The sequence below is a fragment of the Gadus morhua genome, chromosome 22, assembly GCF_902167405.1.
Source record: "Gadus morhua chromosome 22, gadMor3.0, whole genome shotgun sequence".
Classification (NCBI taxonomy): Eukaryota; Metazoa; Chordata; class Actinopteri; order Gadiformes; family Gadidae; genus Gadus; species Gadus morhua.
Window position 1 is genome coordinate 2,793,003 of NC_044069.1, and position 25,801 is coordinate 2,818,803.

General features: G+C 49.0%; 2 protein-coding genes across 2 annotated transcripts in view; one reads left to right on the plus strand and one right to left on the minus strand.

The window, feature by feature from the left end:
• Nucleotides 1-13,997, minus strand: slc39a7 (solute carrier family 39 member 7). Its single transcript, XM_030346629.1, has 9 exons — nt 13,887-13,997; nt 13,606-13,765; nt 12,848-13,258; nt 12,312-12,480; nt 10,162-10,242; nt 9,190-9,312; nt 6,269-6,370; nt 1,639-1,835; nt 1-1,119 (listed from the first exon to the last, which is right to left on the minus strand). Exons 3-9 carry the CDS (start codon nt 13,235-13,237, stop codon nt 865-867), a joined length of 1,317 nt encoding a protein of 438 aa, XP_030202489.1. The 5' UTR covers nt 13,238-13,258; nt 13,606-13,765; nt 13,887-13,997; the 3' UTR covers nt 1-864.
• Nucleotides 13,998-18,943: 4,946 nt separating this feature from the next.
• LOC115536030 (chitin synthase chs-1) overlaps nt 18,944-25,801 on the plus strand; it is a 16,612-nt gene continuing 9,754 nt past the window's right edge. The window contains exons 1-9 of the mRNA XM_030347686.1: nt 18,944-19,200; nt 19,306-19,494; nt 20,237-21,101; nt 22,050-22,233; nt 22,946-23,038; nt 23,168-23,329; nt 23,844-24,018; nt 24,801-24,902; nt 25,112-25,253. Coding sequence (XP_030203546.1) covers nt 19,012-19,200; nt 19,306-19,494; nt 20,237-21,101; nt 22,050-22,233; nt 22,946-23,038; nt 23,168-23,329; nt 23,844-24,018; nt 24,801-24,902; nt 25,112-25,253 — 2,101 coding nt within the window. The 5' untranslated portion in view covers nt 18,944-19,011. The remainder of the gene's footprint in view (nt 19,201-19,305; nt 19,495-20,236; nt 21,102-22,049; nt 22,234-22,945; nt 23,039-23,167; nt 23,330-23,843; nt 24,019-24,800; nt 24,903-25,111; nt 25,254-25,801) is intronic.

Here is a 25,801-nt window from a genome sequence, read left to right on the forward strand (position 1 = left end):
TCTGTTTTGATTGCATTTTTATTGTTCGCCTTCAGAGAAAATAACAAAACTAGACATTCCCTAACCTGGGATTACTCCTGAATTTGGTCCAACTTCGAAGTACATTCTCCTTTCTGATGCCAAACATTCAGGGACGGTTTTATCGGTTGCGTTGATATAACCTTTCTGCATTGGGATATTGTGAGAAGGGAGCCAACCGTTACCCTGATCTCATGATTTAAACAAGAAACACAAATAACATGCGTTGCCCACAAAAACAACAGATCTTTAAGAATGATATCTCACTATGTGATCCCCAAAGAAGCCCTAACCTGCGACGATCTCATCAATTAAAGTAATTTCTTTCGACGCAAAAGTGAACTAAACACAATCACCCTCTTCTGGTCAGATCTATAAATGACCCTCTTCAAAACGATCCAAGCTCCGTGAAATCCTCAACAGTTTACATCAATTCTGTTTTACATTCTCTTGGAAAATCAGCCGTCACAGCTCAACCGTGCAGTCCGGTAAATGTGCGCTTTTTAATTTGATATCAGTCCTCATCTCAATCCTGCGAGCTCCATGAGCAGACCGGGTCCGTCCCGTTGGTCCCCCCCTCCCCCCCTCTGGTGCCCCGTGGACAAGGGGGGTGATGGGGGGGTGATGGGGGGTTGATGGGGGATACAGTATTCAGACAGTTCACCAGTGGAATGGCGGCCTGGCTGCAGCGCCGTGGCATGTAAACCAGGTTTAGTGTGTGTGTGTTAGTGTGTATATGTCTGTGTGTGTAAGGACCTTAACGCACACAAGCGCGGAATATAAAAAAATACCCTCCCTAAGCATCACCCATTCACTCCCTCCCCCCCCCCCTCTCTCTCCCCCCCTCTACTCGTACTCTGCTATCAGCACCATCATCCCGACCCCCAGCAGTAGGGCCAGGATCTCCATCAGTGATTGGCCGAAGCTCGAGCGTCCGGAGAGCAGCTCCGGCAGCACGGTCACCGTGGCGATGTACACGAAGCCGCCCGCCGTGAAGGGGAGGATCCAGGCCGTCGCCGCGGCGCCCACGCCCTCGGCCAATAGGGAGCAGGCCGTGCCCGCCATGGCGCCCAGGGCGGTCAGCAACTGCAGACACATGGCCTGGGGGGGGGGGGGGGGGGGGCAGGAAGTGGAGCGTCAGGACAGGAAGTGGAGCAACACTACACAATAAAAGCCCTCACTGATTATTAGTGGTACATTGGTAGTATAGTAGTATTATATCAGTAGTGTTAGTAATATTATTAGTATATCAGTAGTATTATAACAAGAGCAGTAGTAGTATTAGCAGTAGTAGTAGTATATCAGTAGTATTAGTAGTATTATAACAAGAGCAGTAGTAGTATCAGTAGTATTAGTAGTATTATAACAAGAGCTGTAGTAGTATTAGCAGTAGTAGTAGTATTAGCAGTAGTAATATATCAGTAGTATTAGTAGTATTATAACAAGAGCAGTAGTATATCAGTAGTATTAGCAGTGGAGATGGTGAGGAAGGAAGGAGATTGACGACCCGTTGTACAAAAAAAGACAGAAATGTCTTTCTGTTCCTCCTCCACCAGGAGGAGGAGGACGAGGACGAGGACGAGGAGGACGACGAGGACGAGGACGAGGAGGACTACGAACCTTCTTCTTGGTGCAGCCAGACTGGACCAGGATGGCGAAGTCCCCGATCTCGTGCGGGACCTCGTGCAGCAGGATGGTTACCGTGGTGACGGTGCCCACGGCCGGGCTCACCAGGAACGACGCCCCGATGGCGAGGCCGTCCGTGAAGTTGTGGGTGAAGTCGGCCGCCAGGTTGAGGTAGGCCGACACCTTGATCTCTGAGCCCCCCCCGTAACACACACACACACACACACACACACACACACACACACACACACACACACACACACACACACACACACACACACACACACACACACACACACACACACACACACACACACACGTCAGAACAGCAGCCATTTTGGACAACAATTGTCGTGTTCTCTGGGTACTCGTTACTAGTGTTGTGAATCTAGTCAACTTGTCCCCTTAAACCACATTAAGGGCAATGTACTACTAAACATACCATAATACACACACACAGGGTCTAGTACTGTACAGGTCACACCTTGTGTAAGCCGTTGAAGCCCTGCACCCTACATCCAGTCAGTAGGCATTTTCACAATGCCAAGCTGGTTCGGTCGCGGTTTGGCACTCCTGGCAATTTCATTGTCTTGCCCGTGTATGAACAGAGGGGGTGTAATCCACCGTTCGTCACAGCGCCGGCTCACTGGAGAAGGCGGGTCTGCGCACGCCGAGTCTAGACCTCTCAAGAATAATTTGCATGCAACAAATGTTTTTATTTTATTATGATTCTTTCCCCAGTCTTTCCCCAGTCTTTCCAGTTCGACCTGCTCATGTCGACACCGCTGCGTGGCCTCTGTCGTAGAGACACGACGCGAGACCTCCACCCGAGTCCCGCCCCTGGAAGCGCGGAGCCGTCTAATCGCAAAGAGAATGAAACGGTCGACGCGTGGGGGGTCCGGGAGGGTCAATGGCGGTGCTAGCTCAAGGCGCTAATTTACCTCGGTCAGTGTAAACGCGCGCACCGTCCCGGGAAAAAGACGTGCATAACAAACAAACAACTATCCGTAACAAAATCGACGAACTGGAATCATGGGCAAAGTTCGAACGGGAAATTGGAGAATCGTGTCTACTTGCTTTCACGGAAACATGGCTCAACGACTCAGACCGGGACGAGGACTTGACACTAACTGGGTTTGGAAGCCCAATTCGTCTAGACAGGTCACCGGAGACAACTGGGAAAAGCCGTGGAGGAGGAGTGTGTTTCTACGTCAACAAGAGGTACTGCAACACCGTTAAAATCAGGGAGAGGATATGTACCGCTGACTTAGAACTGCTTTCGATCTCACTCCGCCCGTTCTATCTCCCTCGGGAGTTTCAACAACTATTCTACACGGTTGTCTACATTCACCCGCGAGCCAACGCGTCAGCTGCTGCCCAGCTGATCGCTGACACAACACACAAACTGGACGAAATTTGCCCCGACGCACCCAAATTCATCCTTGGGGATTTTAATAAATGTGACTTGGGTAGAACTTTGAGAACATATGAACAATATGTAACTTGCAGCACAACACAGAAAAACACCACTATTGACCTTTGCTATGGGTCAATAGGTGGAGCTTACCGTTCCATACCCATGCCTGCCCTAGGGGCCTCTTATCACAACAGTGTTTACCTCATGCCAGTGTATAAACCGTCCTTCATGCGCTTAGAACACAAGGAGAGAACGGTGAAAATGTGGTCGGAGGACAGTATCTCCTCTCTCCAAGCATGTTTTGAGTGCACTGACTGGGACTGTTTTCAGGATAGCACAGATAATATTGACGAACTAGCAGATACTGTTTCATCATATATTACATTCTGTGTCGACTCAGTCATCCCAACCAGGATCTCTGTCCATTACCCAAATAATAAACCATGGGTTACTAAAGAACTTAAATCAGTGATAAATAAGAAAAAGAGGACATTTTACACTGGGGACCCTTGGGAGAAAAAAGCTGTCTCCAAGGAAGTGAAAAAAGAGATTAGGAAGGCCAAAATGAAATATAGAGAGAAGGTTGAAGAACGGTATAGTGGGGGGGATCTCAGAGCTGCATGGAGGGGAATTAAGTCAATGGCATCCATAAATCAGTGTTCTAGTGAATCCAGGCAGCCAATAACTGTTAAAGGTATTGATGTCCCTGATTTGTCAAATGCTTTTAATATGTTTTACTCACGTTTTGAATCATCTGATTTCTCTGAGAACATTTCTATGTGGAGGGACTCTCTTGTCCCTCACAATGACATTGTGATAGCCCAGGAAGTAGTAACAACTCTGTTTAAGAGAGTTAATATTATGAAAGCTGCAGGCCCTGATGCTGTTTGCGGACGCACACTGCGTTACTGTGCTGACCAGCTCAGTGTGGTATTCACTCCACTCTTTAATATGTGTGCTAAGAAAGGCCAGATACCTCAGATATGGAAGAGGTCCACTATAATACCACTAGCGAAATCAAAAAATCCCCAAGAGCTAAAAGACTTCAGACCAGTAGCACTTACATCCTTAGTAATGAAGATTTTTGAGAAAATTATTAAGGATGAAATCATGTCCCTGGTCAGTGGTAAACTTGACCCATTGCAGTTTGCTTATCAAACTGGGAAAGGTGTAGATGATGCAAAACTCTTCCTTTTAGACACAATGTATAAACATTTAGAAAAGCCTGGATCTCATGCTAGATTGTTATTTGCAGACTTTTCTTCTGCTTTCAATAAGATGCAGCCACATATTTTAATTGAGAGACTAGCTGCTGAGTTTGAGTTACCCCATCAGATACTGTTGTTGCTTTTAAACTTCTTAACAGACAGAACTCAGAGGGTCTCTGTGAATGGACACTTGTCCCAGGCCATTACCTCAAACACTGGTTCACCTCAAGGGTGCGTACTCTCACCCCTGTTGTTCATTTTGTACACAGATAGCTGTAGGTCCTCTCAACAGGGAAGTTATCTAGCTAAATTCTCGGACGACACTGCGTTGCTGTCCCTTTTCCAAGGTCCACATTGCAGCCATGGCCTTGCTTTGACATTGTTTGTTAATTGGTGTGATAACAACTTCTTAGATCTAAATATAGAAAAAACAAAGGAGCTAGTCATAGATTTTAGGAAAGTGAAGGGAGCGCTCAAACCAAGTATCATCCATGGGGAGGAAGTCCAACTTGTGGACACCTACAAATATCTAGGCACAGTATTTGATAACCATCTTAAATTCCATACAAATACAGAGGTAATTGTTAAAAAGGGACAACAAAGAGTTCACCTGTTGAGAATGCTGAACTCTTTCAGTGTCTCTAAAGTTATTTTGAGAATTTTTTACCAATCTTTCATTGAGAGTCTTTTAACTTTTTCCTTTACATGCTGGACTAACAGTCTGTCAGTTAAAGACATGAATAGTTTAAATAAAATTGTGAAGATCTGCTCTAAGATCACTGGCATCCAGCTCAAGAGCATAAGTTCATTGTGGAACAAACAAGCAGTCCAGAAAGCCAAATGCATTATCAGTCAGCCTGACCATGTCCTCAGTAAAGAATTTAAACTAATGCCTTCAGGGCGGCGCTACTGTTCAATCAGGACAAGAACAATGAGGTATTCCCACTCTTTTATCCCTGCAACCATCAGGTTACTAAATGATGACAAAAGTAAGGAGTAGGTGGAGAGCACACCAGTGTTGCTGGGTGTTTCCGGGGGCAGGGTGGTTGTTACTGACGGGCTGAAATGAATTGTGAGTTAAATGTGTGTGTTGGATTGCCTTTGATATATGTTTTTGTCTACCTCCTATTGCTATTTATTGTATTTATTAAGTAATCTATTATGTGAGACTGGAAACTGTGAACGAAATTGCCCATTTTGGGATAAATAAAGTTTTCTAATCTAATCTAATCTAATAAATTATGGCATAAGTGCATACGATATTTAGCGGTCATCTGAAGCATCTCTACAGAAATGTTGGTTTAAGACGCGGAACATTTGGCAGCAGGTAGGGGATGTCTCGCTGTTGACTCAAAAGGTAGCCTACGGACACTGGGGATTGAACCCACAACCTTTGGGATGGGACTTCCCTTCGGGCACATCGAGCATGTAAACATGAGGGGATGGAGTCGTGCTGCGGTGTGTTAGCTCCAGCCTAGCCCTTTGTGTCGCGGTGTGTTAGCTCCAGCCTAGCCCTTTGTGTTGCGGTGTGTTAGCTCCAGGCTAGCTCTTTGTGTTGCGGTGCATTAGCTCCAGCCTAGCCCTTTGTGTTGCACAGTGTTAGCTTTAGGCTAGCCCTTTGTGTTGCGGTGCGTTAGCTCCAGCCTAGCCCTTTGTGTTGCGGTGTGTTAGCTCCAGGCTAGCTCTTTGTGTTGCGGTGTGTTAGCTCCAGCCTAGCCCTTTGCGTTGCACAGTGTTAGCTTTAGGCTAGCCCTTTGTGTTGTGGTGCATTAGCTCCAGCATAGCCCTTTGTGTTGCGGTGTGTTAGCTCCAGGCTAGGCCTTTGTGTTGCGGTGTGTTAGCTCCAGGCTAGCCCTTTGTGTTGCGGTGTGATAGCTCCAGGCTAGCCCTTTGTGTTGCGCAGTGTTAGCTCCAGGATAGCCCTTTGGGTTGCGGTGTATTAGCTCCAGGCTAGCCCTTTGTGATGCGGTGTGTTATCTCCAGGCTAGACCTCCCTTACCCGTGTTGGGGGTCTCTACTTTCTTCACCGTCGTCTTCTTGTCTTTGCCTTCCTTCTCCTCCTTCTCCTCCTCCCCGTCACTCTCCTTGGCTTTGGGGGAGTCTGGAAGAGAGAAACACCTCCTCAAAGTCTAACTACGTGCTACAAGTACAGCTACACATCTATACAGGTCAGGCTACATGCTACGCGTCCAGCTATATGCTACGCGTCCAGCTATATGCTACGTGCTACGTGTTAAGCTATATGCTACATGTTTACTGTAGCATATTCACCATTACCGTCCTAATACGTTTGTGAATGTATAGACATACAGATAGATATGGATAGAGATAGTGATACATAGATATGAAAGATATAGACAGACAAAAAGATAGATATACAGAAAGAGATAAGGATACATAGATATGAAAGAGATGTATAGATAGATATACAGATAGAGATAAGGATACATAGATATGAAAGAGATAAGGATACATAGATATGAAAGAGATGGATAGATATACAGATAGAGATAAGGATATATAGATTTATACAACAGTGGTTCTGAGCGAGTAATTTGATTGGACAAGAGACATTCCATGAGATCTGCAGGAGGGCTGATATGAGCGACTATTAGATTAGATTAGATTAGGCTTTATTGATCTTTTTGGGATGACTCCCTCAAGGAAATTGATTGATGTGTTCACCAAACTGTAAACCCACTGTCAAACTGTCACTCTGCATTCCAGCTGTGACCAACTCACTTTAACTGGGAAAAACTGTTGGGTGTTTCGTGTACGTGTTGCTTGGCAACAGTCCACTCAGTGGGGAACTATTTTTGTTGGCGGAAGCAATTTCTTTCGTTTATATGATGAAATAGACAAACAAATCACAATCTATTGTGAATTATTATTGTCAACAGTACATTTTACTAGTATAACTGTTGTATGAAAGCAATATCACACTCGAGGTCGCAATGTTGTCTCAAAAAGCTGGAAGAAAGCTAATCATCATTCCAGTCCCCAAGAAACCTTGCCCAAAGGATAATTATGATTTTAGACCTGTGGCCCCGACTTCGATAATAATGAAAGTTTTTGAGCGTATAATGGCGGGTATTTTAAAGCATGAGGTAAAACATCTCTTGGATCCTTACCAATGTGCCCATCAGACCAGCAGGAGCACGGATGATGCTCTGAACACAGCAACTCATCTTGTACTAAAACATACTGAGAACCCCAAGGCTTACGCCAGACTATTGTTCATGGGTTTTAGTTCAGCTTTTAATACGATTCTTCCCCAGACACTCTTAAAAAAACCCTTTGTTATTAAGTGGTGCTTTGCTTTCCTCACTGGGCGGCAGAAACAGGGAAAAATACCGGCTCCCATTTTGTAGGTTAAATAGATTAAAGTTATCCCTACTTCCGCTATCAATTAATCTACTTAATGGAGGGAGCTTTCCATGATGGAACAGTGCAATAACTGGTGGGGCAATAGTGCAATAACTGGTACAGAAATAGTGCAATAACTAGTGGGCAGTGCGTCTTCCTTACTTGTATGCGCTTGGGTAGTGCCTAGACTATGTTTTTTATAATGGGTTTCAAGGTGTTGGGGAGGCCATGTGTTTGGGTAATGCAATGCGTTTCATGTTACATGTTCTTATGTTTGTCCATGTCAGATCTTTATGTATGTGTCGCCCGATGCTCTCTGTTTGCCCAAAGCAATTTTCTCTTGTGAGAGAGACAATAAAATACTTACTTACTTGTGTCAGCTGAAAACGTGAGCTGACATGATACATAGATAATGACACATAGATAATGAGACACACACACACACACACACACACACACACACACACACACACACACACACACACACACACACACACACACACACACACACACACACACACACACACACACACACACACACACACACACACACACACCAGACTACAGGAAGCAGTCGAAACATGTCAAAGGTTAAAACTAAGGAATACTAGTCTGTTTACTTGAACATATAAGTTAATACATCAAGTTTTTACGTGAAAGATATAGATATAGAAATAAAGATAGATATAGATAGGGATACGTAGATATTAGGGTTGCCACGGTGTGGACATTTTCACACCGAGTAATACGCTCGTGTCAACACCGGTATTACCGGTATAAACGGTACTAACTTTGAAACTATAGGTCAACCGCCATCTTCTCCGTCAACTCTCCTCTCACACCCGGTGACAGCGGCTGGCAGCGCGCCAATTCTCGGCGTCTTATAACGTTCTATATATAATAGTATAATATAACTTTATACATCATAATATCACGGCCAAAAGCTCTGTGCGCCTCCGGATGGCCGTAGCGCGGGGAGCTCACGTAGGGATTGGGCTTCGCGGGGTTTGTTTACCGGCGTTCCTATGGTTACCGGTCTTGTAAGGAAGCGCGTCAATTCTCGGCGCACCAATTCTTCCGCACAGAGCAGAACTGTGGCCTATTCTACACATTTGAATTTTCTTAATTATAATTATAGTATTCCTTTTTACTGAATTTGTTTTTTATTACTGAAAAAAAAACGAAAAAAAAAACTCGGTGTTGCCGGGTGAGCAACACCGAGTAAACGGTGTTGGCCTCAACACCGGTAAAACCGGTAATACCGTATGCCGTGGCAACCCTAGTAGATATGAAAGATATAGATACATAGGAATACAGATAGGGATATAAAGAATATAGATAGTTATGTAGAAAGAGATAGATAGAGTTAGAGATCGATAGATAGATGTAGGTATGGAGACATAAAGATAGATGGAGATCTATCTATCCATCATGGAGATATACATCTCTCTAGAGGTGTATATCTCTAGACATCTCTCCGGTCTAACCGCACTACGCGGCCGCAATGTTTCTCAAGTGTGGTGTAGTCGGAGGTTGGTTGCCATGGCAGCGTACCGTGGGCGTGGCTGTGGGCGTGGCCTCCCTTCACCAGACGGACGAACTTCTCCACGACCAGGAAGGCCACGATGCCCCCCAGCACCCAGAGCCCCACGGACATCATGTGGCGATGGTTGGCCCCTGGGGGGGGAGACGGGGGGTGAAGGGGGGGGGAGAGGGGTGAGGGGTGAAGGGGGGGAGAGGTGTGAGGGGGGAGAGGGGTCAAGGGGGGGGGAGGGGGGGAGTAGGGTGAAGGTGTGATGGTGGGGGGGAGGGTTGAAGGGGGGGGAGAAAGGTGGGAGGGGGGTGAAGGGGGGGGGAGAGAAAGGGAGGAGAGGGGGTCGTGGGGGGGGGGGGAGACAGGGGGGGAGGGGAGATGAGGGAAGACGAGGGGAGAGGGGTCAGACCGCGACATTTTAACATTTTAACCTTTTAGGCGTCCGGGTCTGGGAGGCCTCCACACTCAGCGAGGGGGGGCCGGGGATCCACCCAGCCGGGCCCACTGGGTCTCCAGGGTCACGGGGTCAATGGGTTTGAGGAGGTGCGTGAGAGGATGAGTCAGCGTGACCTTCACCTACCAGTCGGCCCGGATACCTGAATCAGCCGACGTAATGACCCGACACCAGCACTCCATTAGCCCCGCCCCCAGAACCCGGTGTCGGGTGCAGCCGAGCGCCAGCGGTTAAGGAGGAACTTAAGAGGACACATAGCCTCGGGCCGCGGGCCGGATAAACAATGTGGAGGCGGGTTGGCTCCTCCCCCTCCTGGGGCCTCTCGCTAAAGGTTAGCATCTGGGAGTGGTGTTTGTTTGTTGTTTGTTGTTTTGTTTGTTTGTGCTTGCGTTCCCCCCCCCCCCAGCATGTGGACGAGCACCTCCAAGATCTCTCCTCCCCGAGACCCAAGAGCCCGCTCAAGGTGGGACACACACACACACACACACACACACACACACACACACACACACACACACACACACGGACCCCCGGCTACCGTGGGCGTGTCCGTGGTCTGCAGACGCGTCCTCCGTGTGGCCGTGGTCCGCCTCCTCGTTGCCATGGTGAGAGTGAGGCTCTGTAAACAAGGGCGACAGGAAAACCAGGGTGGTTAGGTGGTGCTGAGCCTCGCTCCGGGGGGGGGGTCCGGGCTCCAGGCCCCGCCTTCCACACTCCGCCTCACTCCACCGCCACACTCACTCCTCCACCTCACTTACTCCTCCTCACTCACCCTGACTCATTCACTCTTCCTGACTCACTCCTCCACCTCACTCACTCTGACTCATTCACTCCTCCTCACTCACTCTTCCAGACTCACTCACTCCTCCACCTCCCTCACTCACTCACTCTGACTCATTCACTCCTCCACCTCCCTCACTCCTCCACCTCCCTCACTCACTCACTCCTACACCTCACTCACTCTGACTCACTCACTCCTCCTCACTCACTCCTCCACCTCCCTCACTCCTCCACCTCCCTCACTCACTCCTACACCTCACTCACTCTGACTCATTCACTCCTCCTCACCCACTCCTCCAGACTCACTCCTCCACCTCCCTCACTCACTCACTCTGACTCATTCACTCCACCTCACCCACTCCTCCACACTCACTCACTCCTCCACTCACTCACTCCTCCACCTCCCTCACTCCTCCACCTCCCTCACTCACCCACCTCCCTCACTCACTCACTCCTCCACACTCACTCACTCCTCCACACTCACTCCTCCACACTCATTCACTCACTCACTCCTCCACACTCACTCCTCCACACTCACTCCTCCACACTCACTCCTCCACACTCACTCCCTCACTCACTCCTCCACACTCATTCACTCACTCACTCCTCCACACTCACTCCTCCACACTCACTCCTCCACACTCACTCCCTCACTCACTCCTCCACACTCACTCCCTCACTCCTCCACACTCACTCCCTCACTCCTCCACACTCCCTCACTCCTCCACACTCACTCACTCCTCCACACTCACTCACTCCTCCACACTCACTCACTCCTCCACACTCACTCACTCCTCCACACTCACTCACTCCTCCACACTCACTCCTCCACACTCACTCACTCACTCCTCCACACTCACTCACTCCTCCACACTCACTCACTCCTCCACACTCACTCACTCCTCCACACTCACTCACTCACTCCTCCACACTCACTCACTCACTCCTCCACACTCACTCCTCCACACTCACTCCTAAGGTACAACCAACTCATATGTAGGTTTTGACAAGGGTTTGAAGAGAGGTTTTGTGCTTTCGTGCAGAGTTTCAACTTGTATGTTTTGGTTAGAAATGAAAACCTGATAATTTTTTTGTGTTACTGCTATGGACCGGCAGTTTTATGAATAGTTTGAACATTCACAGAAGCGTTGGGTTGAAAGGGAAAACATTAAAATATTCTTTGTGCTTTTGGCATTTCCTCCAAATCTGGCTGTTTTCTTAAAAGGAAACTGTACCTGGAATATGTTGTGTTTATAGGCTAATCTTAAAAGAGGGAAAAGATATTATCACAAAATGTGATTAAACAAAATGGCACAGTTCATACCATGGCTTATTATACCATCATTTAAACTTATAAATGAGCCAAAAACTAAAGTTGGTAATGCTTGACAGTAACTTACTTATGCGTTGAGATTAATGAGAATATAATTATTCATAATAAAACAAAAGAAAATCGATTCAAATGTCTATCTTTTGATGAAAAAGCCAAGCAGGTTACAGTGTTATTTTGAAGAGGTGTTTATACTTGAATTAAAAAGGACATCATTTTGAATGAGTAGCCCTTCATGTCGTTCCTGAGCCCTCAGCTCGAGGACCCCTGCTCCACAGCCCTCCCATTCAGCAACGCACGTCTGTGAGGAAGACGACTGCAAAAATGAAATGCAAGTATAAAGCCTTCATTTCACAAGGATGAGAGTGCACGTGGGAGAGGATGCACACAGGGTCAACATGTGACACACCCCTCTCTCTCTCTCTCTCTCTCTCTCTCTCTCTCTCTCTCTCTCTCTCTCTCTCTCTCTCTCTCTCTCTCTCTCTCTCTCTCTCTCTCTCTCTCTCTCTCTCTCTCTCTCTCTCTCTCTCTCTCTCTCTCTCCCTCCCTCCCTCCCTCCCTCCCTCCCTCTCTCTCACCCAGGGCGTGTGGGATGAGGTGCAGGAAGGCGTCCCCCAGCAGGCCCCCCGAGGCGAAGCTGAGGAGGACCTTCAGGAGGTTCTGGTGCTGCTCGCTGTTGGACTGCACCGGGATGAGGAAGAGGATGAGGAAGGGCGCCGCGCTGATCAGCATGGTGGCTCCCAACGCCTGCAGGGGAACATCAACCAATCAATAGCCTCCACGCATCAATCAATCATATCCATCCACCCTTCAATCAATCTATATCCATCAATCAATATCCATCCACCCATCAATCAATCTATATCCATCCACCCATCAATCAATCAATATCCATCCACCCTTCATCAATCAATCAATATCCATCAATCAATATCCATCAATCAATATCCATCAATCAATATCCATCAATCAATAACCATCCATCAATAACCATCCATCAATCTATCCCCAAACGGATCCACTTCTTTGTGACCCCCATGACTCAGCCCATTGAATCTCTAGTTGTTGTTTATGTTTTGCGTGTGAATAACGTTTAGGATGGATTGAACCCCACCTGGATCCAGAGCTCCAGCGTGTCTCTCTTCCCTGACTCCGCCTCCCTCTTCTGGCGGTGTTCGCCCTCCTTGTGCACGTGCACCACCTGATCCTCCCCGTGGGCGTGCCCGTGGTGGTGACCGTGGTCGTGGGCGTGCCCGTGGTCATGCCCGTGCCCGTGGTCATGCCCGTGGTCATGCCCGTGGTCGTGTGCGTGCCCGTCTTCGTCGGTGGGGGCCACGTTGGCCTCGGCGCTCCACTTGCTCGCCCCGTGGTGCATCTTCTTCTGCGAGCCGCCGTGAGCGTGGCCATGGCAACCGCCCTCGCCGTGCGAGTGGGAGTGAGGGCTGCACGACTGCGCGGCCAGCAGCAGCAGCAGCGACAGCGTCAGTAGCTTCGCGTCAGCCATGGTGGCGTTCCTTCACAGAGGCTGCGGAGAGAAAAGAAAAAGGAAACGAAAGTTCAGGTGAACAGCGGAGTTCCCGCAAGTCTGACTCAGCAACAGCACTCCTTCAAAAAGTCCCCCGGTCCCTTCAAAGAGTTCCTATCCGCGAGGGAGGGTCAAAGACCAACAAAACCAGATCGCTTTAGAAAGTATTAGGATGGAAATATATAACAAAAGGGTGACGAGACACGCATCCAACCAAAAAGAGCCCCACTGAACACAACTGCACCTTTCTGTTGCACGCAGCTAGTCGGCTAGCACACATGCTAACGTGTTGCTGCGCATCATAGCGTTACATCATGCACATCCTTATAGGACGGGCCGCGGCTCACCTTACGGTTGGAGGACAGACGTTTGGTCGCCGGGGACGTGCGTTGGGAGACAGGCTGAAGGTGTGAGGACCAAACTTCCAGTCCACTAGAAGCTGGTGTTCTGTTTCTCCAAAGACGTGGCGTTCAGTCAACTCATCCAAATCTCGCGATACCGCTCTCCCTTCATAACAAAGCGTTTTTAAAAGTTGTTTAAGATATTGTGTGAGCTTACATAGAGAAACATATTCAGCATTTGAGGCATTGAAATCATGTATAAGGAAAGATAGCGCCCTGATATTTACCCGTTCCTGTACTACAGAGACGTCAGGGATGAATGTAAAAAGGGAAGTATCGCGATACTGGGTCACTTTCAGGCTTGACTCAACAGAAACATCCGGGAGGAAGTCCGGGTGCACGGAGGAGGGTCTATAGCTGCAGACCTCCATCCTCGGGCCCACTGCCGCTGTCGGACGGACCACTTCCGGTCCTCAAGCTTTCGGTCAGGATACGATAGCCCGCCTCCACTTTGTAGTAGGAGTAGTTATTTTATTCAGCGGCATCTAGGCCGAATATATCTACTATATAACCTACACCTATTTATTAGCAAAAAGTGTGATGCATATTTGTTATCGATCTAGTCTAATTGATAAACTATAGTGAATCAATCTAACAGGACGAGGTCTAGATAAGATAATACACTTCTGCATTAACAATAAGCGGGATAAAACAATACACAGTATACATGATGTAACACAGAGGCATGTAATGGAAACGGATAATAAGATGACGTTCCACCTCAAGACACCTGGGGCAATATTCACAAAGGATCTTAGGGCTAAAAGTAGGTGTTAACTGGCGAATTTAGGAGTAACTCCTAAAAAGAATGGGCGTGTCACTCTTAAATTGAGGACTCCTAACTTTTTTCACTAAGAGCAATTCACAAAGTATTTTAGGCCTAAAAGTAGCACCTAAGTCTAGGAGAGCTTAAAAGTTCTCAAGAGGACTCCTAACTCAGTAAGACCTATTCACAAAGAATCGTAAAATGCCTGCGAGACGAAATGTTCGATTATTCAACTTGTTGTGGAGTTAATGCGCGATGCAATAACATCCCCGACTAACAGGAATAATCCGATAAATTCCGAAATAAAATGTTTGGCCACACTACGTTATTTAGCAACAGGGGAAATGCAACTTTGCAATGCCGACGATTTAAAATTATCGCAACCATCAGTCAGCCGTGCCATAATCTTTCCTTTGGACATTCAACAATTACACAGGATCAAAGCCAACTTCATGGCAATTGCAGGTATGCCCGTTGTGGTCGGTGCTATTGACGGGACGCACATAAAAATAATTGCGCCATCCAAAAGACGAGGACGTGTTCGTCAATAGGAAGAAAGTGCATTCCATCAACACGCAGGTTGCTTTTGATGCAAATTTTAACATAGCCTACTGGATGTTGTTGCAAAGTGGCCTGGATCTTCAGCTACCCATGATTCGCGCATTTTAATGGTGAGCGGTCTGAGGCAGCTTTTTGAGATGTACCAGTTGGGTGTCACTTGCTGGGTGACAGTGACTATCCATGCAAGACGTGGCTTTAGACACCCTACCTCAATCAGCAACCGGGAGCACAGTTAAAGTATTACGTAAGTGATACTTTATAATGTAACGTATAATGTAAGTGATTACGCAGATTACGCTTAGTCCTATGCGTAAAACACATCGTATTGGCTCTTTCACGCCTTTTATTTGTTGAATCCATATTTATTATTGTTTACTGTTTTCCTCCATGTATGTTAGAGCACACAAATATATGCAAAATGTTGTGGAGAGAGGAATTGGGCAGATGAAACGTCGGTTTCATGCCCTCCATGGCGAAATACGCCTCACCCCAGAGAGGGCAAGCACAGTCATCACTGTATGTGCCGTTCTACACAACCTCTGCAAGCGGAGGGACATTCCACAGCCAGACGATGATGAGGATGATGACGACGATGAAGAGGACGATGGCCACGATGATGATGATAATGATGGCGATCAACATGGCAATGAATTTGACCGTGTGGAACCGAGTGGACTGGCATTTAGGGATCACTTTGTGAGTACACATTTTAGGTAAACACCTTGGCACAAATCAGTCAACACACATTTGTGTAGTTCATAACATTTATTTTCTTTCAATTTTTCAATTTTACGTATTTTTATTGTTTGCTTTCTCTCTCTCTCTCTCTCTTGAACGTGCGGGCTACAACGTCATTATTGTGGTCTGCACAAACTTGTCATCATGCGTGTATTCTGCTAACTGCACTATAACTACTTAATAGGAATTCATTTCTTGTTTTTCGGTGATTTAGTGGGCTCGTCTGAACAACCAATCACCGAACTGACCGCTTCTAAACTCGTGCACGAGAATCGACGTAATCCATAGCAACGGCGCGTCACTCTTAGTTCACTCTTAGTTCACTCTTAGTGATTCATCCTTAGTAAGAGTAGGTCTCAGCGGCAGGCTTTGTGAATAACTTTTAAGAAAAAACTCAGACGTAAAATGTTTCAGCGCGAGTTAGGAGCAATCCTAGCGGTAAGATAAAATGCTTTGTGAATACGGCCCCTGATCACCAACGGAGCCCCGCCCACAGGGCCTGAGGACGGAGGTGGGCCTGAGGACGGAGGTGGGCCTGAGGATGGAGCTGGGCCTGAGGACGGAGCTGGGCCTAAGGACGGAGCTGGGCCTGAGGACGGAGCTGGGCCTGAGGACGGAGGTGGGCCTGAGGACGGAGCTGGGCCTGAGGAGGGAGGTGGGCCTGAGGACGGAGCTGGGCCTGAGGAGGGAGGTGGGCCTGAGGACGGAGGTGGGCCTGTGGACGGAGCTGGGCCTGAGGACGGAGCTGGGCCTGAGGACGGAGCTGGGCCTGAGGACGGAGCTGGGCCTGAGGACGGAGGTGGGCCTGAGGACGGAGCTGGGCCTGAGGAGGGAGGTGGGCCTGAGGACGGAGGTGGGCCTGTGGACGGAGCTGGGCCTGAGGACGGAGCTGGGCCTGAGGAGGGAGGTGGGCCTGAGGACGGAGGTGGGCCTGTGGACGGAGCTGGGCCTGAGGACGGAGCTGGGCCTGAGGACGGAGCTGGGCCTGAGGACGGAGGCCAGACGCTATCGGGTGCGGCGGTAAATAGGAGCTCACGATGGTGAAGAAAACCCTGATGATTAACACATACCAGTTCTGTGAGTCACTGCTTTCTGGATCGGAGCAATTGTGACCGAAACGCTCTCCTCCGGCCATGAATCTGAACACAGAGGCTGAAGACAAGAGCCAATGAATTTGGCTCTGAAAACAGGAGCTCTTGATTGGTCAAAGCCCGTCGATGTGCACACATGATGTGGGGGCCTAATCCAGGTCTGCATGGGGGGGCCTCTCCTTTACACACACTGTATGATGATGGAGACAATTACAATTAATCATTTAGCAGACGCTTTTATCCAAAGCGACTTACATCGGTTAATACACACATTGACACACCGACGGCAGAGTCAACCATGCCAGGCGACAGCCAGCTCGTCAGGAGCAGTTAGGGTTAAGTGTCTTTCTCAGGGACACATCAACACCTAGCTAGGAAGAGCTGGGGATGGAACTAGCAACCTTTCGGTTAACAAGACAACTGCTCTACCTCCTGAGCTAAGCCGACCCTGCTGAGCTAAGCCGAGACATGGCCATTCTTACATTTACCTTCAGGGCATTCAGCAGACACTGTCATCCAAAGCAACTTCAAATAAGTCCATTTGTCAGAAGAAGGAGAAACAACAATATATCTCTGTCGGTACAGTGAGGATGTTCATAGAACCAAGTGCCAAGCACTAACAATCGCTAGGTTAACCCATTCCCCGTATAGTACAAAGATAGCTAGGTTAAGAGGCTACACGATGATAAGTATACTGTTTTTATGTGCAAGGACGTACAACACACAATAAGTGTGTACATGAAGTGCCAGGACCTACAACACCACCAAGTAAGTGTGTACATACTTCTAATGGATTTTGCGGTTGAACTAAATAAACAATCCAAATTCAAAGGGGACAGAACTGAATTTTCCTCCAGGAAACAGGTGGAATATTATTGGCGGCAGAAATATGATTCTGATTTTATCTTCGTGGATTTAGTTTCCTCTGGTTCTTCACCATTACTATTCACAGAAAACGATTTCAATATAAGCGGATTATTCAATTGAAATAAATATAAATATGAATCATAATCATTAGACCTCTCGTCATTCCTTCAGGTGAGCAGTTGTCAGAAAGAAGTGGTGGAACTTGAGGTTGATACGATTTGAATAAATGTGCAGATATTCAGCGTGACACACTAACGTTTCAGTATCACATAAATTATGTTCCTGGTATGTGGTATGTGTGACTGTGTTTGAGGGTGTAATTCTGGGTGTGGCGGGTCAGGTATATAATGGTAGGAGGAAAGAAGGCAGAAATCCTTCACAAAGCCATGGAAGGAGACAAACACTCATCATACTAGTAAGTCTAAACCTTCATTATACATTTAATGTTTGTATATATCTCTATATATATATATAAATATATTTTTTATGTATGCATAATATACAGAGCAATTTAATTATTTAGATAATATTGTGTAATAATAATTATGTTTCATTTTTATACAGGATGGTTATGTCTTTATATTTATTATTATTACAATTATAATTCATAATAATGATAATATATATTTTCAATCAATATTATTTAATGTTAATATTATTATTAATAATAATGCTATTACTAATAGTATTATTTATAATAATTGTAATAATGATGATGATAATAATAATTGTTATTATTGTTATTAATATTATAATTTTGTGACATATTTTATTTATATCCCACATTTCCAAATGTTCAAAGACAGTTCCACTGGGAATAAACTTTAATTGTAAACAGTTTAACATCAAGGGTAACAATTAAACATTTAAAAGCATATCAATTAAGTAGAATGCAGGTCAGGGATTCAGTTGTGACATTAATGATTATTAAATATATGAACTACGTAAATTCACAATTTAAGAATGCATCATTTTTTTAAAGAATTATACTTATTTCATATATTAAATTATGTTGCTATACTGATTAACGAAATGTAAACATTTACAATTACCAACGAGGAGTACAATTGTGTGTGTCTGTGTGTGTGTGGTCTTTCATGTGTGTGTGTGTGTTTGTGTGCGTGTGTGTGTGCAATGTTTACGCATGTGTGATTGTGTGCGTGTGTGTGTGCTTTGTTTACATGTGTGTGCATGTGCGTGCTTGTTTCCGTGCTTCTGTGTGTGTGCGTGTGTGTACATGCTGTCGTGCGTGTGTGTGTGCGTGTTTGTAAATGTGCTCATGTGTTTGTCCGTGTGTGCCTGTGTGTCTGTGTGTGTATCTGTTTGTAAATGTTTGTGTGTGCGTGTGTGTGTGTGCGTGTGCGTGTGTGTGTGCGTAGCTGGAAGCCCTGGGACACCTTCAAAGAGCGACCAGAGATCCACGATGGCGCCACTCCCTGGAAGTACATCAAGATCCTCTCCTTCCTGCTGTGCTGCCTGTGCGGCCTGGTCGTGTTCGCTCTGGCACTCTGTAGCAAGGTACTGCACCACCCTTCACCCCTCACCTCCACCCCCAGCTCCATCCCTTCCACGTGAGTACACCTCCGGCAGACCCAGGGTAGTAACGGCCGCCGTGTGTTCCAGGCCAGCTTCCTGCTGCTCATCACGGTGGCCGGCCCGACCGGGCACAGCGTGCCCCCGGAGAACAAGGCCCTAGTGCTGCTGGCCATCTGGGGCACGCTGGTGGCCCCCAGCCTGCTGCTGATGATCAAGAACATCTGGAAGGCCGTCTTCTTCGGCTCCAAGCTGCCCTCCGAGCACACCGTGGTCCTGGTGGGTCTGGGGGCCGGGCGGTGCGCATGTTGTGTGTTTCTTTGGCCCACACCTGTAGGGACAGGTGTGGGCCGGGCCCAGTGCCCTGTTACTCTGGAGGTCACTGGAGGCAGTCTGCAGGATGGCACGCATGTCTCTGGTGATTTACAGCAGGTGTCTGTGGAATTTAAACATGCTCACAACACCTTCCAATGGCATTCAGGGTTTCATACAGAGAGTTATACAAAATATACAAAATATATCCTCCATCAGTCCTCGTCCTCCTCCTCCTCCTCCTCCTCCTCCTCCTCCTCCTCCTCCTCCTCCTCCTCCTCCTCCTCCATCAGTCCTCCATCAGTCCTCCTCCTCCTCCTCCTCCTCCTCCTCCTCCTCCTCCTCCTCCTCCATCAGTCTTCCTCCTCTCTCCTCCTCCTCCTCCTCCATCAGTCCTCCATCAGTCCTCCTCCTCTCTCCTCCTCCTCCATCAGTCCTCCATCAGTCCTCCTCCTCTCTCCTCCTCCTCCTCCTCCTCCATCAGTCCTCCATCAGTCCTCCTCCTCTCTCCTCCTCCTCCTCCTCCATCAGTCCTCCATCAGTCCTCCATCAGTCCTCCATCAGTCCTCCTCCTCTCTCCTCCTCCTCCTCCTCCTCCTCCTCCTCCTCCATCAGTCCTCCATCAGTCCTCCTCTCTCCACCTCCTCCTCCTCCCCTAGGTGGTGCGCCTGGAGTCCCTTGTGTCTAACTCCTCCTGCTCCTCCTCCAGGTGGTCTCGATGGAGTTCCTGGTGTCGGGGGGGGCTGCCGTCCTGGCGCTGGCCGCCATGCCCCACCTGGACATCGTGACCAACATGACGATCCTCAACTCCGTGGCCGTCTTCTCCTCCTTGTTCCAAGTGGCGTCCCGGAGCCACGCCCGCCTCTGCAACAGCTGGATAGTGGCGCCTGTGTTCTCGGTGCTGCTCATCCTGGCGGGCCACACCCTGTTCCTGGCGCTGTACCTCATGGACGCTGAGGGGCGGCGGGAGGCGGCGCTGCGCTGCGGCCTGGCCGTGGGCGCCACCGTGCTGGTGTCCCTCACCTGGTGGCAGAACTACCTGCCCCACCTGCTGCTGCCCCGCCACGCGTGGCTGACGGAGGAGATGCAGCGCTGCGCCGTGGTGGTGCACCTGCTCACCAGCTTCACGCGGCTGGCCGTGACCGCCTGCGTGTTGGCCGCCTACGTGCCGCTGTCCGGGGGGGCGTGGAGCTCCGTGTGGGCCCCTGTGGCCCCGGCGGTGGGCCGGCTCCTGGCCACGCTGGCCGGGCTGCAGCTGCTGTCCTCGGTGGTCGGCCATTGGCTGTCGCTGGCGGCGTGCAAGATGAACGCGCTGCGCCGCTGCTTCCTGCTGCCGCTCTACCTGGCCTCGCTCGCCCTGCTGCCCCTCTTCCTCGCGCCCGTCTTCATCTACTTCCAACTGCAGCAGGACGCCGAGGGGCCCGGCTACGGCTTCGCCCGATACTGCGAGGAAGCAGTGCATGCTGGGAGGCATACCCTGGGGGACGGGGGGTTCCAGAGGCTGGTTCTGGACGCCACCACCCAGCTGTGTGCCCTGGGGGTGGAGCGGCCACGCCAGACCGGCCTTCTGACCTGTAAGGGGCACCCGGACCACATCACCTTTAAGAACCCCCCATACATTACCTTAAGAACTCTCACTACATCACCCTTAAGTACTCTCACTACATTACCCTTAAGTACTCTCACTACATTACCCTTAAGAACTCTCACTACATTACCCTTAAGAACTCTCACTACATTACCCTTAAGAACTCTCACTACATTACCCTTAAGAACTCTTACTACATTACCTTTAAGAACTCACAATACATTACCCTTAAGAACTCCAATACATTACCTTTAAGAACTCTCACTACATTACCCTTAAGAACTCTCACTACATTACCCTTAAGAACTCTCACTACATTACCCTTAAGTACTCTCACTACATTACCCTTAAGTACTCTCACTACATTACCCTTAAGAACTCTCACTACATTACCCTTAAGAACTCTCACTACATTACCCTTAAGAACTCTCACTACATTACCCTTAAGAACTCTTACTACATTACCTTTAAGAACTCACAATACATTACCCTTAAGAACTCCAATACATTACCTTTAAGAACTCTCACTACATTACCCTTAAGAACTCTCACTACATTACCCTTAAGAACTCTCACTACATTACCCTTAAGAACTCTCACTACATTACCTTTAAGAACTCTCACTACATTACCTTTAAGAACTCACAATATGTTTGGCAGCTTTACTTTATTTCACCCTTTTTTTTGTGTGTGTTATCGCTTTATTTATATATATATCTCGCATTATTTGATTTGAAACACAATCAAACAATCTATTATAATTTTATTTAAAAAGCAATGACTGCAATTGAAACTGAAATAACACGACGCGCACAGAAAGAAAACGCTCCGGAACCGATACGTTAAATAAACGCCAAAAGAAGCCGTGAGATCAGGTGATCCGACAGCCAATCGTCTGAGACCCGGGCTCCGGCTAACCCCGCCCTCTGTCCAGGCGCGGCCGTGTGCTGGTGGGTGGGCTTCCTGCTGGCCACCGCCCACACGTGGGCCCTGCGGCTGCAGCGCATCCAGACCACCAAGCAGCTGTTCGTCAGACGCATGTACGAGGGGGCGTGGCTAGAGCAGGGGCTGCTCCTCAACGCACGCTTCAACATGCGCCCGCCGCTGAGACGCACGCCGTGAGTGGGGGGGGGGGGGGGGGGCAACGGGAGGGGGGGTGGACAGTGGGAGGGGCGTAGGCAGTAGGAGGAGGAAGGTGGGGATAGGCTGTAGCAGTGGGGATAGACAGTAGCAGTGGGGATAGACAGTAGCAGTGGGGATAGACAGTAGCAGTGGGGATAGACAGTAGCATTGGGGATAGACAGTAGCATTGGGGATAGACAGTAGCAGTGGGGATAGACAGTAGCAGTGGGGATAGACAGTAGCAGTGGGGATAGACAGTAGCAGTGGGGATAGACAGTAGCAGTGGGGATAGACAGTACCAGTGGGGATAGACAGTAGCAGTGGGGATAGACAGTACCAGTGGGGACAGACAGTAGCAGTGGGGATAGACAGTAGCAGTGGGGATAGACTGTAGTAGTGGGGATAGACAGTAGCAGTGGGGATAGACAGTTGCAGTGGGGATAGACAGTAGCAGTGGGGATAGACAGTTGCAGTGGGGATAGGCAGTACCAGTGAGGATAGACTGTAGCAGTGGGGATAGACAGTACCAGTGGGGATAGACAGTAGCAGTGGGGATAGACAGTAGCAGTGGGGATAGACAGTAGCAGTGGGGATAGACAGTACCAGTGGGGATAGACAGTACCAGTGGGGATGGACAGTAGCAGTGGGGATAGACAGTAGCAGTGGGGATAGACAGTTGCAGTGTTAACAGTGTGTTGTGTGCTCCAGGGTGCCTGAGGAGAAGCTCACACTATACATGTGTGCGACCATGTGGCACGAGACCTTCAGCGAGATGGAGAAGATCATCATCTCCATATTCCGGTGAGCGCAATTCCTTCGACGTCACATCCTGTACCGCTAACCGGCAAGCTAGCTAGCTAGCTAGCTAGCCCGCCCCACCAGAGCTTGGCTCATTCCTAACCGTCCCCATCCAACCCTAACCTCACACAGCTGGGACCAGTTCAGGCCTCACGACGACCGGGAAGTCAACAACCTCACCACCGAGGCCCACATCTTCTTCGACGACGCCTTCCGGACCGTCCCGGTCAGCGGCGAGCGACACGCCAACCAGTATGTGGAGGATATGGTCCAGGTGATCCAGAAGGTCTATAGGTGAGTCGCTTCCACACGCCCCCATATGGAGAGAAAGACCTCATAGTAGGACTTTAGATACTCACCGTTAACTGGACTGTTGAGATCGAAGAGGAGACGTTCAAACGCCTTACTGCGGATCAACTGAGGGGACAGCTCCGCTCCAGCTGACTAAAAACTAACCAAACTAAAGCTAAGCCTAAACCAAACCTAAGCCTAAACCTAAGCCGAGCCAAAACTAAACCTAAGCTAAGCCTACACTAAACCTAAAATAATCCTAAACTAAGCCAAAACAAAGTCTAAAATAAACCTAAACTAAGCCTGACCTAGCCCTAAAATAATCCTAAACTAAGCCTAAACGAAGCCTAAACTAAGCCTAAACTAGCCCTAAGCTAAGCCTAAGCTAAACCTAAACTAAGCCTAAACCAAGCCTAAGCTAGCCTAAACTAAGCCTCAACCAAGCCAAAGCTAGCCTAAACTAAGCCTAAACCAAGCCTAAGCTAAGGCTAAACCAGTGCCGTGTGTTTTCCCCCAGCCTGTTCCAGGAGGACGAGCAGAGCCCGTTCATGGGCCCGGGGCCGATCGGGGACCAGATTCTGCTCCGCACCCCGTACGGAGGGCGTCTGAATGTCACGCTGCCGTGCGGCAACCTACTGGTGGTCCACCTCAAGGACAAGAGCCTGATCCGCCACAAGAAGAGGTGGTCCCAGGTACGGACCCTCCCCCCCCGTCTGGAAGGACTCCCTTGACACCTGAGTGGTGTGTCAGGGTGTCTCGGCCCCCCTGAGGAAGTGTCTTCTGTGTGAGGCTGTAACCAGGCTTGTGTGAGGCTATAACCAGGCTTGTGTGAGGCTGTAACCAGGCTTGTGTGAGGCTATAACCAGGCTTGTGTGAGGCTATAACCAGGCTTGTTTGAGGCTGTAACCAGGCTTGTGTGAGGCTATAACCAGGCTTGTGTGAGGCTATAACCAGGCTTGTTTGAGGCTGTAACCAGGCTTGTGTGAGGCTATAACCAGGCTTGTGTGAGGCTATAACCAGGCTTGTTTGAGGCTGTAACCAGGCTTGTGTGAGGCTATAACCAGGCTTGTGTGAGTCTATAACCAGGCTTGTGTGAGGCTATAACCAGGCTTGTGTGAGGCTATAACCAGGCTTGTGTGAGGCTATAACCAGGCTTGTGTGAGGCTGTAACCAGGCTTGTGTGAGGCTATAACCAGGCTTGTTTGAGGCTGTAACCAGGCTTGTGTGAGGCTATAACCAGGCTTGTGTGAGGCTATAACCAGGCTTGTGTGAGGCTATAACCAGGCTTGTGTGAGGCTATAACCAGGCTTGTGTGAGGCTGTAACCAGGCTTGTGTGAGGCTGTAACCAGGCTTGTGTGAGGCTATAACCAGGCTTGTGTGAGGCTATAACCAGGCTTGTGTGAGGCTGTAACCAGGCTTGTGTGAGGCTGTAACCAGGCTTGTGTGAGGCTGTAACCAGGCTTGTCTCCCCAGATCATGTACATGTACTACCTGTTGGGCTGGAGGCTGGACACGCGCTTCTACCGGAGGTGGCTGAACGGAGAGGACCAGGCCCAAATCGAGAGGGAGAAGGAGGTGGGCCTCACGGGCACCCCGTCTAACGTGCACACACTGATTTAGTATCACCTGCGCACTCTTGTGTACGCTCACATGCACACTCACATGCACACTCTTATGTACGCTCACATGCACGCTAACGTGCACTCTTATGTACGCTCACATGCGCGCCAACATGCACTCTAACGTGCACACTCTTATGTCCGTCCTGTGTGCTGCTGCTGCAGAGGGAGAGGAAGAACACGTACATCCTGGCCCTGGACGGCGACACCGACTTCCATCCGCCGGCCGTGATGCTTCTGATCGACCGGCTGAAGCAGTACCCCGATGTGGGGGCCGCCTGCGGCCGGATCCACCCTACTGGCACAGGTACACCCCCGGGTTCACCCTACTGGCACAGGTACACCCCCGGGTTCACCCTACTGGCACAGGTACACCCCCGGGTTCACCCTACTGGCACAAGTACACCCCCGGGGTTCCCCCCGAGAGGGCGAGGAGTGGGGGAGGAGAGGGGGAGGGGTGGGGGAGGAGAGGGGGAGGGGTGGGGGAGGAGTGAGCGAGGAGAGGGGGAGGAGAGGGGGAGGGGTGGGGGAGGAGAGGGGGAGGGGTGGGGGAGGAGTGAGCGAGGAGAGGGGGAGGGGTGGGGGAGGAGAGGGGGAGGGGTGGGGGAGGAGAGGGCAGGTTGGCAGGCGCCCGCTAAGAAACCATAGAGCTACACCACACGAATTAGAGCTCCACTTTGTTCAGAACAATTACACAGTTATGTAACTTCATACCGGAGTGTTGAATGATCACAGGCATCTGGAAAATCATAATTAGCATGTTGGCAGCAGCCATGCCAACTTGGCGTTTGTTCAACTTGAATTAGTCGGTGAACAAAGGAGTTGCCATGCCTCAATAATAGCGATGATCGCTTC

What these genes read in the sequence shown, in the direction of transcription:
- slc39a7 (XM_030346629.1), bottom strand. Translation starts at nt 13,237, where the DNA reads ATGGCTGACGCGAAGCTACTGACGCTGTCGCTGCTGCTGCTGCTGGCC. An exon ending in CCTCATCCCACACGCCCTGG is followed by an intron (nt 10,243 to 12,311) that starts GTGAGAGAGAGG and finishes CCTTGTTTACAG; the next exon opens with AGCCTCACTCTCACCATGGC. An exon ending in CTGGCTGCACCAAGAAGAAG is followed by an intron (nt 1,120 to 1,638) that starts GTTCGTAGTCCT and finishes CCCCCCCCCCAG; the next exon opens with GCCATGTGTCTGCAGTTGCT.